The 17,240-nt window shown below is 43.7% G+C and overlaps 1 protein-coding gene and 1 non-coding gene across 2 annotated transcripts in view; one reads left to right on the top strand and one right to left on the bottom strand.

The window, feature by feature from the left end:
* The window catches only part of LOC145411575 (uncharacterized), an 89,863-nt gene extending 78,362 nt beyond the window's left edge, over nt 1–11,501 (top strand). Inside the window, exons 7-10 of the mRNA XM_080281584.1 lie at nt 2,458–2,613; nt 9,242–9,412; nt 10,492–10,638; nt 11,406–11,501. Of these exons, the coding sequence (XP_080137710.1) occupies nt 2,458–2,613; nt 9,242–9,412; nt 10,492–10,638; nt 11,406–11,501 (570 nt within the window). The remainder of the gene's footprint in view (nt 1–2,457; nt 2,614–9,241; nt 9,413–10,491; nt 10,639–11,405) is intronic.
* LOC145411784 (5S ribosomal RNA) lies at nt 10,348–10,466 on the bottom strand. The gene has a single exon (XR_013899485.1). It is a non-coding gene; the product is annotated as a 5S ribosomal RNA (ribosomal RNA).
* Nucleotides 11,502–17,240: the final 5,739 nt, after the last annotated feature.

A 17,240-nucleotide genomic window follows, 5' to 3' on the forward strand; every position in this document is an offset into this window, starting at 1 on the left:
GAGGGAAGAAGGGACCGAGGATAAGCGAGGAAGGAAAGGACGTAATGAAGGAGGGAGAGCGGAAAAGGAACAAAGGAAAGGATGGACAGGAGTAAGGAAAGGACTTAAGGAAGGAGAGAGAGAGAGAGAGAGAGAGAGAGGGGGGGAGGGAGAGAGAGAGAGAGAGAGAGAGAGAGAGAGAGAGAGAATGAAGCAGGGAGGAATAATGGAGAGAAAGGAGGGAGAAAAGAAAAAAAAAATGGGCGAGGGACGACCGGAGTATGGAAGGGAAAAAGGAAAGGAAGAAGACACAGACAAAAGAATGAAGGAGGGTAGTGAAGGAAAGCAAGAGGGAGGTAGCAGGTAGAGAGAGAGGGAGGCAGGCAGGTTGGAGGGTAGGTAGGTAGGTAGGTAAGTAGACACGCGGGTAGGCAGCGAGGCAGGCAAGGTGCGTAAATAGGGAGGTAGGTAGGTAAAGAGGGAGGCTGCGACGAGGAGGGAAGGGGGAAGAAGAAAGAAGGGATGGATAGAGTGAAGGAATTACGGAAGGAGGGAGAATAAGAAGAAAAGATCACAAAAGAGGATAACTGTAGTAGGACAGGACTTAGCAATGAGGAAAAAAAAAAAACAGAAAACAATGCAGGTAAAAGGGATGAGTTAAAGGCCGGAGAGAGAGAGAGAGACTCAAACAATTTAAACATTTATCTAACGTTATAACATCCGCCTCCACATCACCACAATTTCTTCCACCACCACTATCACCACCACAACCTCCACTATTTTTTCCACAGCCATCATCACTCACCACCACTCTCATCACCACTATTTTCCTCACAGCCATCATCACCCATCACCATCATCATCACACCATCAGTCACCACCAAAATCCATCACCACCATCTCTCACCACCACTATCACCACCACTCGTCACAACCATCATCATCAACCCTCTCGCACCGCCGTTATCACAACCATCATAATTTTCATCACTTTCACTCCACTTACAAATTTTCAGGCATTATCGGTAATTTTTTCCAGCGCCCAATTAGAAGACTCCTCTCTCTCTCTCTCTCTCTCTCTCTCTCTCTCTCTCTCTCTCTCTCTCTCTCTCTCTCTCTCTCTCAGGCCAACCCAGGACCTTGATGGCATGACTCCTGTTCCCTGCCCACCAGACATCCTCAGTCAGAACCAGTCTAACCCCCTGTGTTCTTAACTAGTGCGGATTCAAACCCTGGGCCTCTCTATCCTACATCTTGGTGGGCAAAAGTTCACTCCCTCTCCCTGCTGGCATTATAATCTGGCATCAAACATTCCTCCACCAGCGTCAGAGGGTATCCTTCTTTCTCTTCCTCTTTTTGTCGTGTGCTAAAAAAAAAAAAATAATAAATAAATAAAAATCTGACTTTCAACCGGCATGTCCGTTCCGGCAAGTAGCGACGAATTTTGTGATGGTGATTCAACACGTCATTCTAGCTGGATAACTAGAGGAGCTTTACGTCTGGTGAGGCAGTTGCTTTTTTAACTTATGCTGTATATTTTGCCTTAACCTCTTTACCCCAATGACGTCGTTTTTATGCTTGCTTCTACCATACTGTATGTCGCTCAGCCTGGGAGAACACCCTGGTAGTGATGGGGTTAATCAACTGTCTCGAACTCCTGTAGTTCGCCAAGTCTCCTGAGCTGAATAAAGGCGCCTGGCGAGAGGAAGAATAACATATAAAAGACGTTCTTTGAAGGTGTTTATCAGGGCTGGATCCAGCATTATGGAAAAGAAGGGGGGGTGGATTCCTAGTAGAGTTAACATTTAATCCATTTAAACACTGATATTCACTTGTATTTTACTTTCTTTTACCTAATCCACTTTTTCATTGAACTGATTCCGTTATAATCTTTAGATAATATTTAGTGCCTGTTTGGGTAAATAACATTATTCCTTTATGCCATTATGGGTCTGCCGAAAATAGGGAGGGCGTACGTCCCCCACCTCCCCTCTAAATACGTGCTTGTTAATATCTTGCCAAATTATCCTCGCTCGTTTTTATGTTGCATCAGTCTATGTGTGTTGCCTGTCTCGCACACTTGCAGATTGTGTATGTAATTATGGTGATGTGTGTTATGTGCTTTATAACAACCTGTATTCAGACTGGCCACAATGAGTGTTAGCTATATGTTATGATGTTTTAGTCATTGCTTCATATCCTTGTTATACAGCAGCTCTACCTCTTCATTAATCATACCTGTCAGTCTCAACATCTCATTATTAATCAGAGCTTTCTGACTTATTCATCACTCCTCTTTCGCAATCGTATATACAGTACATTACTTTATTACTAACCCTTTCTGCTCTATATTTGTCAGTCCCATTTGGTCTATTTAGTACTCTTTTCTTTTCTTCATTCATCGCACCTGTTTACTCTTCATAAATCTTTCCTCACGGCTTCCAGTATTTACATTAAGTTTGTGCGTTGTGTCACCAGGTGTCAGGGGCGGACGGCGGGAAGGTGAAGGTGGAGGTGTACTTCTCCTCCCTCTGCCCTGATTCCATGCGCTTCTTCACCGACCAGCTGTACCCAGCGTGGCAGCAGCTGCAGGACATCATCGACCTTGAGCTCATCCCCTACGGCAAGGCCAGGGTGGGTCCATTTTAGTTATCACTCCGCCGTAGTACTGTACGTGAGGCAGGTTAGCGACGTCACGCGGATTGGTATAGTTCTAAGTGTGGCCTATTATATATTTTGATACGAGCAACAGATAGTTTCTGGTCTCATATGGACTGAAGCACGTGAATTATATTCTCATGAGGTATATTATGTTTTTGATCCTAAAATCAGGTAAGATGATGATGATGATGATGATGATGGAAAAGGTGCCGTATATTTAAAATTTTGTGCGTATTAACTGATTTCCCTTGGGAGATAGAATATTGTAACGGGCTATATTCCGACTGTCTGTTTGGATTTCCACACCAGTATCTAAAGAACCTCTGGACTTATTTTGCATATTGCACTTTAATGTTCCCATATTATGTTCTTGATAATTTCAGTAATGACGTAGTTGGCATAATTATCGTATACGAACATGTTAACATACCACTCCTTACATCCAGTGACGCACGGTAGTATTAAATATTTTTCTTGCCATCTCTTGACGATTTGTTCACACCAGGATAAGCGGTTCGTTGGAAGGGGTACGTTATATCCTCCACTAAGCGCTGCACAAGACGCCTCTCCTGAACTGAATAAAACCATCAGGCGGCGGCAGGAACTTAAAAAAAAAAGTCATCGTGCTGAAGGAGTTAAACAGGCTAGGGAGAGGTGTAAGGTAATGTTTGTCCGTCTGTATTTCCGTGGCAATCTCAAAACCATCTAAAAATCAAGGTGTTCTTTACATAACTTCCTTTCCCTTCAGTATGATCAGTATGCAGGTGCGGATCTATATAGTATTCTGGCATTTGTCTGTTTATTCTTTTTTGTAGCGTAGAAAAAGGTTCCGTAATAAAACAGGGCATTAATAGAGAGGCTAATATAAAATGTACCGTTTTAAAGCATTGTACTATCGAACAGCCTACGGTTATTGACTACACATCTGAAGCACTGACGGCATTTTATTCTTACTAAATATCCGAATCCCGAAATTTTTTATTCTCTTTTCAGTTACCAGTCGATTTAATTTGACTTTTGCATAGGTTCACCATTTGCTGCAAATGAAATTGGATAGAGCCGGATTCTCTTAGTATCAGAATTCTTACTTTTCCCTGACGCTGCTAAGAGGGATATTAGCAACACTTAGATGCGTATTTTTCATTCTTTTCCTGCTGATTCCACACGATTTTATTAAATTCTGGGAAAGCCACTCTTACTGAAGAGATTAACGAACAACGTATCTAACCTTTCCATTTCGTGAAGTCGCTGTAGATCAGAATAAGACAAGAAAAAAATGAAACCCGTCACCTCACTGAAAACAAAAATTATGGAAGATGAAGTAGTGAAGAAAGTGGGGGATGTGCAGTACTAAGAGATATACGAACACCTTTCTCTCGTGACTCAAATTTGTGTTTTGTATGAAGGACGAAGATAGGAACATGTTTGTGTTTCCTACGTCTCTTGTCTTTCTTGAAAAAAAAACAAAAAAAAAAATCTTAGTTACGAGAGGAAAATTATCATGATGTAATTCTTATTTTTGAAGGACAGGAAAGGAGCGCAAAGACTATGAATGCATTATCCCTTGTTCTTCCTGCATATTAAAATCTGGGATACGAGAAGCAGGTGGTAATATGCTTGTTGGGACGTGGCATAGGAGGCTTCGTAACACCTCTTTCTTAGCAACTTAGTTTGAATATTACACCTTCACAGTCACTTATATGATACTTATAACATTTGAATAAGGACATAATTAGCACCAGTAACATACAAGAGGATATTTTGATGCAATGTGCACAGTAAATCACGTAGAAAAAGTTCATGGGAAGCCTCTAAAATTCGGCCATATATCTCAAGCCGGAACTACAACATCTATATCCGGGTCTGTGCCATTTGGAGCCAGGGATGGGATACTCACACATATTTACGATCGATCTGCTGTCGAAACTTTGACTTCTTTTTTCCGGGACGAACTGGAAACAGGGCAAGACTCACAGTGCTCCTTTCCGTGTTCTTCCTACAATTTTCGGCAATTTTTCCCGCCCGTTTCTGAGATTTGCCTTTTTGTAGGATTAATTAGAGACATTAATTTTTTGTCTTTCCCTGTTCATCTTCTGTAAAAAAAAAAAAATGGGGGGGGGAGCTTGGAAATATTCTGCACACTTCTTTCCTAACCCGTCCTTCGAAACAAATCAAGTTACGAGAGACGATTGTAACTTCGCTGATTTCGACCACGGTTGCTGGTATGATACGAGTATATGGGGTTGTTTCTCTTTCGCTTCGGAGATTTCGTAACACCACTTCCTAAGCAACTTATTTGGCTCATTACACCCTCATATTCCCATGCAGGTTACTGATGCAAACCAGGTCTACATTGGAAAAATATAAATAGCATACAAGAGGATAGTAAGGCCTCATATGCAAAAATAAACACACGTAGATTAGGAAGAATGGTTGTGAAAATTGTCACGTCAAGGAAAATACGGTGTTTGAAGCTGAGATGAAGGTATGGGTTCCCTGGTTACTCGTGTTTGTTTTCCAGTTATTTTACCACTCGTCATCGGTGCATACTTACTATTCTCAGAAAGGTGACGTCTTGATAAAATATACTCTTGTTACAACCATTCGATGTCATTCAGTTCAGGTGAGGTATCTTGAAACGAAGGGGTTAATCAAGTCTGTGTATAACCCCTCCTCTTTAACAAATTCTCTCCTAATCTACTAACACTCGTAGTAGCAAGAATATAATACAACAAATGTGCCCCGTACTGAAACGGTTGGCCATTTCACACCAATATCTTCCTTGTTTTATTCCACCATTAAGCTATCTCAAGGAAGTGGTGTGGAGGAAACAAGAATGAATTAAAGAGGAGGGTGGTGTAACAGTGACGAACAAACGGTGTTGTCAAGGTCGGGTAGGGGGAGGCCTTGAGGGATGGGCGGGGTTGAGAGAGAGAGAGAGAAAGAGAGATGAGAAAAATCAGAATAGACCGAGGCTGAAACAATGAGAGGTGTAAAATTACGGTCGAAGGAGGGGGGAGGGGGAGAAGGACAGCGGAGGGGAGAGAAAAATGGATGAGGGGAGGGAGGGAGGGAGGAGAAGAAAAGGACAGTGAAGGGGGTAAAGGAGGGGTGAGGGAGGGAAGGGGTGGAGGAGGATGAGATATAGGAGGGGGGAGGCTTGTGGGCAGGGCGGGGTTGAAAGGAGGAGGGGAGGGGGAGGACAGGAGAGGGGAAGGTTAAAAATGAGACTGGAAGAGTAAGGAAAGGAAAGAATACAAAGCAAAGGGGTAAAGAAGGGAGGGAAGGAGGAAAGGAAAGGAAAAAACGGAAGGAAAGGGTGTGAGCGGGAACGAAAGGGTAAGGACAGGAAGCAATAGAAGAAAGAGAAGGAAAGAGGGAGAAGAGAGTGCACGGAGGAAAGGGGTGATGGAAAAATGTGAGAACAGTGGATGAGAGATTAAAGGAATGAGACAGGAGACGGGAAGGAAGGTGTGGAGCAGAAAACGAGACTGGAAAGAAGGAAAAAGAAATGAAAAGGAGAGGAACGATGAGGAAAGGAAGAAGAGGGAGGGAACGAAAGAGAGATTGAGGGCAAGAGGCATGGAATGATTATGGAAGGGGGAACAAAAAAACAACTTATGGGAGGCAGTTGAAATAGCAGTGGCATTAAGCTACCCAAAAACTGTGGCAATGGAAAGTCATGCCTAAATAGCGGAGTCTTCATATATTTTCCTCAGAACAGTCCATTCGAACTGGGCATATCAAGTGACAGGAATGAAAGAGTGTAATATGCAATGAAAAATCGTAATACCTGAGAAACGCAAGTGACTGGTTGATAGGTGGTGCTGTTTTAGGGGCCTCGTGTGTCATGTTAGCGAGAATTTGGTTGTGTGAGAGGTGAGGATGAGGCTGGTGGATGTTTTTATTGGGTGAGTCAGCCAGGTGTGTGTGTGTGTGTGTGTGTGTGTGTGTGTGTGTGTGTGTGTGTGTGTGTGAGAGAGAGAGAGAGGTATGACATCCTACCGTACGCAACATTACCCACGCCGTCACACCACAATCACCGAACAGACTGAAGAGTGAGAACGCGAAGGTGTCACGTCACATTTAAAGCTACGGGGCCAACGCAGATTCCAAGAGCATTTAGGAAATTAATATGCGTAGTGAACTGATGTAGTGTTGAATAATATGGGCCATGCAGGTTATGCGCTTCATCATTAATAACAATTGTACTCTGCTTTTAATGGTACAGTATTTATAACTTGCACGCAGACGTTAGAGTTGACACCCAGTTTGCTAGCTTTTTCCACACGCACATTTCGGGAGGCTCAGTAGGTTAATCCAGTACAGAATAAAGGGGATTACATCAGCCTTTCCACAGCTGGGGAAGGAAACACCAAGGGAGGAAGGAGACAGGCCGAGGGATGGAAGGGAAGAAGGGACCGGATAGACAGAAGTTAAGGCTAGAGGGGAAGGCATGAAGGGTGACGGGAATGCGTCTGGGGTTGCCTTGGTTTTCGGAATCATGAGTCACCAAAAATAACCCATCAGATATTATAAGGATATAGAACTTCTTTTACCTGCCCGTTACACGGTAAGATATTAAATTAACGTGACTAACGCCCGGTGGCCAAGTGGTCAGGCGCACCAGTCGAAGCGACGTCCAGCCTTGTCCAGTGTTCATACCTCCCATCTTACTGAAGAAATTAACCCTCTTATGGTGGGAACGATGCCAGTAGTCTATCCCGGTTAACACAAGACGAGTATATTTAGTTGAAATTGAGTCCAAGGAACTTGAGGGTTAATACTGTCGCCACTGATCCCAGTACTGATTAGGATACGGCAGCATTAGTACTCGATTCCAGTTAATGCCAGAAGACTGTATTCAGCTGAGAATAAGTCACTGAATCTTAAAGAATTAATGAAGGCTTACCCTAACCCCTTCACTCTGCGAGGTGTTCTCTGGCATGAATAAAGTCGTCTCATGGTAGCAAGAGCACAGTATGAAAGTCTAACATTGTTCTGAAAAGTGTTACATAGCGGTAAAATGGAGATACTACGTCATTTTCTTCTGTCCCCCATGATTAGTCAAGTATATGGAGCGTGGAGTGTTGTGTGATGGGATTGGATGTGTGTGTGTGTGTGTGTGTGTGTGTGTGTGTGTGTGTGTGTGATGAGAGTGAAAGTATGGCCTATCATAGTTACCATATGTTACCAGCCTCTCTTACCTCACTCTGGCGAGACTGAGCACCTGTCTCTCTCACTTCCGCCCCCAATCACGCATACCCGGGGAGGAAGACTTCGCCCCGTTTTATTAAAAGTGAGAACACGAAAGGAAAAGCAGCCTCCTGGTTTTGCCTGTCATTTGTGAAAACCATGATGAGCACAAAACGTGTCTGTTATTTCTGCATCTCTGTTGGGTGGAAAGTGTAACATGATTTGCAGACTAACCACATCTGACTGTCACGGTTGTTGAGTAAATGACTGAAATTGGAGGCCCTCTCACTGTTAATAATATGGCCTCTAGGTATTTATACTCGTCGCATACATAGGCTCCTTTTGCGCCTCTCACTTACTAGCTTAAATGGGCCTATACCACATTATTTTGTATTCACTGGTAGACTATGCAAATTATCTCCATATTCAGAACATACAAAAGTCATACAAGAGATATGCAAAACAATTCACCATGGAAGAAGTGTCTGAAAGTCTAACACCGTATAAATGTTTCTTTATTAATTTATTTCCTTTGTGTCGAACTGTTGAATCACATTCGGATGGGGCAGTAGTCCTAAAGCTGAATGGAAAGCTGATGATAAGGAGTGCTAGACCTGCTATGTCACTATACACCAGCGGATTCTCAAACTTAAGACTAATTCCCAGTTGTGCTCTACCTTTATCTTAATAGAACGGACAAGAGAAGTGAGAATATTCTACTCTGAGTTCTTCCTAACTGATTGTCAGTGTTTGTGTATGAAGGACTCAAGCTACAGAATCCTCAAAACCACTTCCCTCTTTCTCTCACACCTTGTTAACGTCCGCTGCTTTCCTTTCGCTTTATCGTTTTCTTTCTTCACGTAGGCTATACATCCTTCCCTCTTCAATTCCCATCCCCTCCCTCTAACCAACCTCCCCCACAGGCGACGACGACTACTCTTTCTCTTGCCAGACTGTTCTTTCCTTCCTCAATACGACCCCCTTTCACACGTTGCTTTTTTCCTTCTCAATAACGACCCCTTTCACGACACTAGCCTTCCTCACTTATTCCCCTTCCCTCCTCATTAACGACATCTACCGCACGCCAGCATCACTCAGTTATTCTCCTGTTTAGTCGCTTCCCTCCTAAGTAATCACTCCTCATACTCCCCCGGACGACCCCAACCTTCCCTCCTCAGTAGCCCTCTCACGGTTCGAGACAATCATGGTATTCTATAACAACTAGACGATTTTGTTCAGCTGAGTCGCAGAAGCCTGAGAAAGTAAATACTATAGCCGTTAATCATCGCATGGTTCAGGCAGCTCTAGTATTCTATTCTAGCTAACGGCAGGCGATTTTACTCAGCTAAGAGCGGGTCACAGGAGCCTGAGAGAGTTAACCACCCTGCTCCTTCTCCCCCGCCAGGCGACCCCCACAGGCGACAGTGACTACTCGTTCGTGTGTCAGCACGGGCCGGACGAGTGCCATGGCAACAAAGTGATGACGTGTGCTACGGCCTCCCTGCCCATCAACACACAGGTCCAGCTTCTGCACTGTATGATGGCCAAGCGGTACCCTGCATACACAGGACAGCAGGTATGGCAGTTACCTTACGTTAAATACGGCTGGGTTTAGTCTGGTTAAGTTAAGCTACGATAGGTTGGATGAGGTTAAGTTAGGTTAGGTTAGGTTGGGGTTGATTAGGTTAAGATGGATTAGGCTAGGTTAGGTTTGGGTTGATTAACTTGACATGGAATAACTTAGGTTTATTACGCTGACCAGCAGGTAGGTTGATAGGGTGATAATGTACTCGTATATTGCTGCTTCCCTGAACATCAGCACAGGTCCAGTTGGTGGACTGTACAGTATATTGTCAAAGCGGTAGGCCTACCCTCAGTACACCGAACAACAGGTGCTGTACGTACAGGGGGAGCATATGTAATTCCACGTTTACAGAATGTGTTTCTACTGGACGTATGTTTGTGTATATTTTTTATGTATATATACGATTATTTATATCTGTATGCCACACCCTAGTAATTCTTAAGAACTCAATCCTATGACATTTCGCAGCTGTGCATACCGTACTGTATATATTTCATTGTACTTGTATGTATGCATATGTAATTCTACAGGTACAGACTGTGTTTATACTGCTTGTGTGTGTGTGTGTGTGTGTATATATATATATATATATATATATATATCCCATCGGATCCCAGGGGTGCTGGGCGAGGCATGACGCTGGGTGGGTACTAAGCGTACCACCCCCCTCCTATTGGCTCATGGTCGCGAAGCTCATAGGTCCCTACCAGGGGGTTCCCTACTTTATAAAGACTTAAAAAATCCCAGTTCTGTCCAATATTCCGGACACTGGGCTCCAATGGAATATATTTATATATATATTCATTCATTCATTGCCAGACGCCATGTATCCCAAACGGGGTGGCCAAGGGCTTAGAGTTAATTGTTTTTACAGGGAGGGGCACTAATCCTCCACCAACCCCACTTGACACGTAGGGAGAACGTTATGCCAACAGCATCTGGTGTTCCCAGGCGGTCACCCATCCAAGTACTAACCAGACCCAACGTTGCTTAACTTCGCTGATTGGACGGGAAACGGTGTACTCAACGTGGTATGGCCGTTATTAATTTGTATATTTAATGTGTCACAGTGCAGTGAAGAGGTCGGCATAGAGTGGGCGCCTCTTCGTGAGTGTGCCAGCAGTCGTCAGGGGGCGGCACTGCTGTACCAGAACGGGATTAAGACTGCCTCTCTCAAGCCACGCGTCTACTTCATACCCACCATTACTATTGACGGGGTAACTATAGTCTATTTTCTGTTTACCTGACGGAGCTGGGACAGTCCCATCATGTGAATACCAAGTTGTGGTTGCATGAAATTCGATGAGCCTTAGCTGTGCGTCAGGAATATATCGTTTTAGTTACTACAGCAGGTTTACTCTTACCTGACAAGACCCAGCTGCCTCTCCGTAGGGGATGGGTAGTAAAATATGGTTTTAGTTATGAAGACATATTAAGCAAATGTTCAATGGATATAGTATTAAGTTGTTTTGTCAACGAATAACAGGTAAATCGGCTAAAAGGAGATGGAAATTTCTGTCAGCGGTGCATTCACACTGACTAATAATATCGACCCTCCAACCTGACTACACATGGTCGTTATCAAAACTAAAAGAGGCTAGGGATCTCTGTCAGGATAGAACAAACTTGCTATAGCGGATAAGGGTTGGTGCAAAGGTAGGTATACATTTTCTGTACATGTATTTTTTGTTATGTAGATCATTTATTGCTCATTTAAACATCACAGTCTGAAAGAAAGAAAAACTTGAGCAATTAATAATAAATGTAAGTATTGTACATTGTGATCATCAAGTACTCTGTAGTAATTTAATGGTACATGTAATTATATGTTTGTTTTTGCACCAGTCTTTACATCATTCTTACGTACTGAGATTTTTAGCTGTCTTTTGGTCTGCTCTATGCAATATGCTGATGTTTTTGATAGCCGCGTGGAGAATGTTAAAAAGATGTACCAGATAATAATGCAGTGTTGTTGTGTCCTCAGCATTACGACAGTGTGCAGCTACGGTCTTCCCTGCTGGACCTCAAGAGCCAAGTTTGTGCCATGTACCAGGGACCCCCACACCAGGAGTGCCTCTGAACCCACACCACCTACACCACCACTCTTGTTACTCAGATGGACACACTTGCCTTATACTCACACCCATTACCCTCACTCTTACCCGTCACTCTCACACTCTTACCCATCACTGTCACACTTTTACCCTTCTTTGTTACACTCATATGTGTTCTTGCTCACACTTACAACTACGCACTCCTCTTACACTTAATACACTTCTCTTAATAACAGGCACACACACACACACACACACACACACACACACACACTTACTGGCCTCCTTACTCAGTCACACTTTTCTTGCCCACACTTCTTTATTACTCATACAACACCTCTAGACTCTCTCTCTCTCTCTCTCTCTCTCTCTCTCTCTCTCTCTCTCTCTCTCTCTCTCTCTCTCTCAATCAATCAATCAAATCTCAAAGCAGGGTACTAAATATGCAATCACTAGTATACTGATAAGCATCTTGCCATCTAGGTTTAATATACGTACAGTACAAATATCCAAGTTTCTTTTTATTTTTCGCATTTTCACTTGCCTCTTCTTCTTCATCTTCTTTTTTCTCATACTTACTGACCTCTCTCCTTTTTTTGACTGTCATTACCTTCACTTCTTCCAGTTTCTTCTTCGTCCTGTCTTCCACTTCGCTGTTCCACACCTTCAGTCTCATGGCGTACTGTATTTTTCTATCACATATCGTTTCCCATCAGACGACAAGACCTCCACTAGCTAAGGAATACATAACACTATACCCTTTTCACTCTAACTTGGCCTAAAATTACCATCTTACCATCCTGAATATTGACTTTTAACACTAGAATAATAGCAGGATGTGTTGCTAATCACGAAGAAGTGCTGTGGCAAGGATGCTGAGCCACAGTATTTCTTATTTTGTCATTGGCTACGTGAAATAAGCTGCAAAAAAGACGAAAATCTGGGCCAAGTTAAGGTAAAAGGTCTGTTAACCCAGCCAGTTCTAACAGCGTCTCCTGAGCTTGATTTAAGCGTCTGTTAGAAAAAAAGAAAAAAAAAAAAAAACACCTCGCCGGACTGAAGCTACACTAGGCAAGGTCTTCCATTTGCTGTTTGAAATGATCGAGTTTCAGAAAGAGGAAAAGAAAAGTGCCTGAAATGAATGTTAAATATATAAGAAAAGGATGAAATGAATGTTAAAAATAAAAAAAAATGGAAAGAAATAAATGTATAAAAGGGGGAATGAAATGATGTTAAAAAGTGTAAGTGAATATTAAAATAGCGGACGAAATGAATGTTAAAAACAGAAGAGAAAGGAGTGATGCAAATGTCAAAAATTGGAATGGATGGGGATGAAAGTAATGTTTACAAAGGGGAGATGAAATATATGTTAAAGGAGGAGGAATAAACGTTAAAAAAATGGGGGGGGGGTGAGATTAAACGATTGACAACTCAGTTTTTTTTCTTTTTAACTCAGTTTTGAGGGTGAACGCTTTTATCTTCAGTGTGATGTCTTAAAATAACTGCTGAACCCTTTCATGCCGAGGACGTTTTTTGTTTTCTTTAATCGTGATACCTCCATACGATTTTATTCTGTTTAGAATACAGTATTCGAACCGAGGGTGTTGGAGAGACCCTTCGTTCACCTCTCTAAGACGAAAAGTTTCCTTTATGTTGAATGAAATCGTCTGAAGGAGCAAGAATGTAGTAAACACTGATTGATTTGTTTTCATCTAAGGGAATTAGGCCACTCGTACAACTTGAATATGAAGCAGTGGTTTCTGTTAATTTCGATGACTCTTGGTCATGAGGTGGGAATGAGTCTCTTTGGTTTCTAGGTAAAATCTACCTTCCAATCTGACCACACTTGTCCATCAACTGAACTGAATGAGGCTGCGTATCTGTGTCAGATGAAAACAGGTCAGCTATAATCCCGGTAGTGAAGTGGCAGGATTAACCCCTTCGCTGCCAGCACCTCTTTTTCATTTATCATCTTTTCCTGGTGGTATTTCCATACGATTGTATCCAACTTTGGGGTGACTTTTGGTGGAGCACACTTGCATATGGCCGCCACCAACCTCCTCCCCCCAGTACATCACATTGTTCCTAAACTGAATTAAACCGTGTGGTGGCAGCCTGATATGTTGAAAAAGACGTCATCATGGTAAAGAGGTTAAAGCTACATTACAAATTACCATCTCTTTTCTCTGACTTCTGGGCATTTAGGATGGTTTATTAAATACAGTAGATGAAAAAGTATCCTTATCCAGGTGATCCATGGTTTTACAATGAGCGGTCTTGATGTTCGCGATTTCTTCCAAAAGTAGATACTTCTGACTGATAGTTTGTATTACAAGTTACATAAACGCCATGCTTTATGAGGTACTGATAATAATAGCTTGCATGGTCACAACCGAGAAGTTACTGGAGGACATTTTCATATGGTTCGTTAACCGTTTCAGACCGTAAAGACTGGAAAAATGTAAGGGTGCTTGTTTGATGGGGTGAACAATGTAATTCATGTCTAATTCCGTCTTGATGCTGTATGACATGAAACAGTAGACATGAACGTTAATAAGAAGTTCCTGAGAATATTTCAAAGTTTCAGCCACTTTTAAAGACAGAAAAAGTAAAGAAATTTTTTTTTACGGGCACTTTTTTGTCATGTGCTTGTGTTATGCCTGCCTCAACGTGTGAATTAGCAGTTGGTCCATCAGTTGTATCTTCCATTCCTTTATTGTTCCGTCAGGAGCATAGGGGTCCGGGGCTGAGCTACTTAGTCCATACATTTCAGACAAGAGTGACCAGTCGCTCTTGCCCTCAGTGGAATTATGTCAGCAATAAACCCTAATCAACCCTAGAACGTAAATCCTGGACTACATCCGACTGAAGCGCCTTGATCCACTAGACCACTAAACATTCATTCGTAGAGCATAGCGCTGTAGTAATATTCTTAACCCATACTATCTTTCAGGTCGATGACATAATTTCAATTTTTTTCAACTTATCCAGACGGTTTTATTTAGCTTAGGAGAGACCTCTTGTTTTTTGAAGGCGCAACTGAAGCTACAGTATATTTAACCTCCAGTAAAAAAAATAAAAAAATAACTCACCTACGCTGAGTAAAACCGTCTGGAAACAGCAGAGAAACAAATAACAGGGTACTGTACCCAAGTGCACTTTTGTATGTTGGTTTTTGTCATGTCGCCCGAAGTGCGTACATTGTAACAATAATAATAATAATCCTTTGTAAACTGTGTTTTATTTAGAGTCGCTCTCAGATTGAAGTGTGTGTGTGTGTGTGTGTGTGTATGAAGTCCTGGCTACGATACATATATGTATCTGTATGTTTGATTGTTAGTAACTATACGACTAAAGCTAAGGACAGAACTGTGCAAAACTACGGGTAAATATCGAGGGCCATCAGAGGAAAAAAAAAAAAAAAACTAAAGTTTGGGTGAAAGTGGTTATAAGGTCAATGTCAAGGTCTTGGTAAATATGAAAGAGGGGATGGTTCTGCCTTGCCTAACATGTGCACTGTCTACTCTTGTTGAACATGTACTGAAAGACTTAATGGATGTCCAGTCTAACCCCACCACTTTGAAAAATTATCGTCCAGGCTGAATAATATCCGTTGATGATGGTAAGAATGAACTACAAGAGACGACACAATGATGCAGTTAATGAAACAAAATAGGATAATAATGTTTAAGTGTAAAATATATCACTAAGGAAGACTTGGCTGTGTTCACTCTACCTGCATTCTGTACTTTACCGGCGTGAGTCATAGTTCCCCTTCCCTGGCCTGGTGGAAAATCGTAGACAAAACATAACTCCCTTGACGGAGCTAATGAAATCGTTAGGAGGCAGCAAGAATAAACTGAAATACCGTTGCTAAGTGGCTAGTGCAAACAATGTAAAGTTAAAATTATCGACAACACATGAGAAGTAATAAGGTGTAATTTGCAAATTAACCCTTCACTGCTAGGAGGTTATTATAATGTAGCTTGTGCTATCGCCAGATGATTTTAGTAAGCTTAGGGACATTTGCAAATCAGGTCTTTGATTTACCATTGATTAACCCTTGTAGTACTAGAGACGCTTCTGAAGCTGAATAATAGAATAAAGGCAATAAGAATGACCAATAAAACACTTCCTCGGGCTGTGCGGGTTAATTCGCTTAGGAAGAGGTGATACGAAGTCTTTCTACGCCCAGCCTAAGTCAGCGAGAATACGGCTCAGAATGGCTAAGATTCATACTTTTACGAACAATGGCCTATGGGCGTAACTCTGCAAAAATTAAGTTACGAGAGCAATATGACAATGAGCTTTTTTATATTTATTTTTTTTTCAAGGACAAGGAGAGGGAAGTAATGAAATTTCCCGTATCTCTTGTTTTCCCGGCAAATCATTATTATTATTATTATTTTTTTTTTTAACAACCAAGCCTAGCATCCTGATCGGACCGTTGGGACTCTGACGCACACACCCTCCCACACACCACGCACACACCCTCCCACACACCACGCACACACCCTCCCACACACCACGCACACACCCTCCCACACACCACGCACACACCCTCCCACACACCACGCACACACCCTCCCACACACCACACGCACACCCTCCCACACACCACGCACACACCCTCCCACACACCACACACACACCCTCCCACACCCCACGCACACACCCCCTCCCACACACCACGCACACACCCTCCCACACACCACACGCACACCCTCCCACACACCACGCACACACCCTCCCACTCCCCTCTCACACTCTCTCCCACACACCTCGAACACCCTCCCACACACCACGCACACACCCTCCCACACACCACGCACACACCCTCCCACACACCACACACACACCCTTCCACACACCACGCACACCCTCCCACACACCACGCACACACCCTCCCACACACCACACACACCCTCCCACACACCACACACACACCCTCCCACACACCACGCACACACCCTCCCACACACCACGCACACACCCTCCCACACACCACACACACACCCTCCCACACACCACGCACACACCCTCCCACACACCACACACACCCCCACCCACACACCACACACACACCCCGCCACACAACACACACACACCCGGACACACACCACACACACCCGCCCACACGCCACACACACACCCTCACACACACCACGCACACACACCCCCCCACACACCTCACTCACACCCTTCCACACACCACACACACACCCTTCCACACACCACACACACACCCTTCCACACACCACACACACCCTCCCACACACCACACACACACCCTTCCACACACCACACACACACCCTTCCACACACCACACACACACCCTCCCACACACCACGCACACACCCTCCCACACCCCACACACACCCTCCCACACACCACACACACCCCCGCGAACACACCACACACACACCCTACCACACACCACACACACACCCTCCCACACACCACACACACCCTCCCACACACCACACACACACCCTCCCACACACCACACACACACCCACCCACACACCACACACACCCACCCACACACCACACACACACACTCCCACACACCACACACACACCCTACCACACACCACACACACACCCTCCCACACACCACACACACACCCTTCCACACACCACACACACACCCTTCCACACACCACACACACACCCTTCCACACACCACACACACCCTCCCACACACCACACACACACCCTCCCACACACCACACACACACCCTCCCACACACCACACACACCC

Source organism: Coenobita brevimanus, chromosome 90, assembly GCF_032717465.1.
Source record: "Coenobita brevimanus isolate Jiangsu-jjx chromosome 90, ASM3271746v2, whole genome shotgun sequence".
Lineage (NCBI taxonomy): Eukaryota > Metazoa > Arthropoda > Malacostraca > Decapoda > Coenobitidae > Coenobita > Coenobita brevimanus.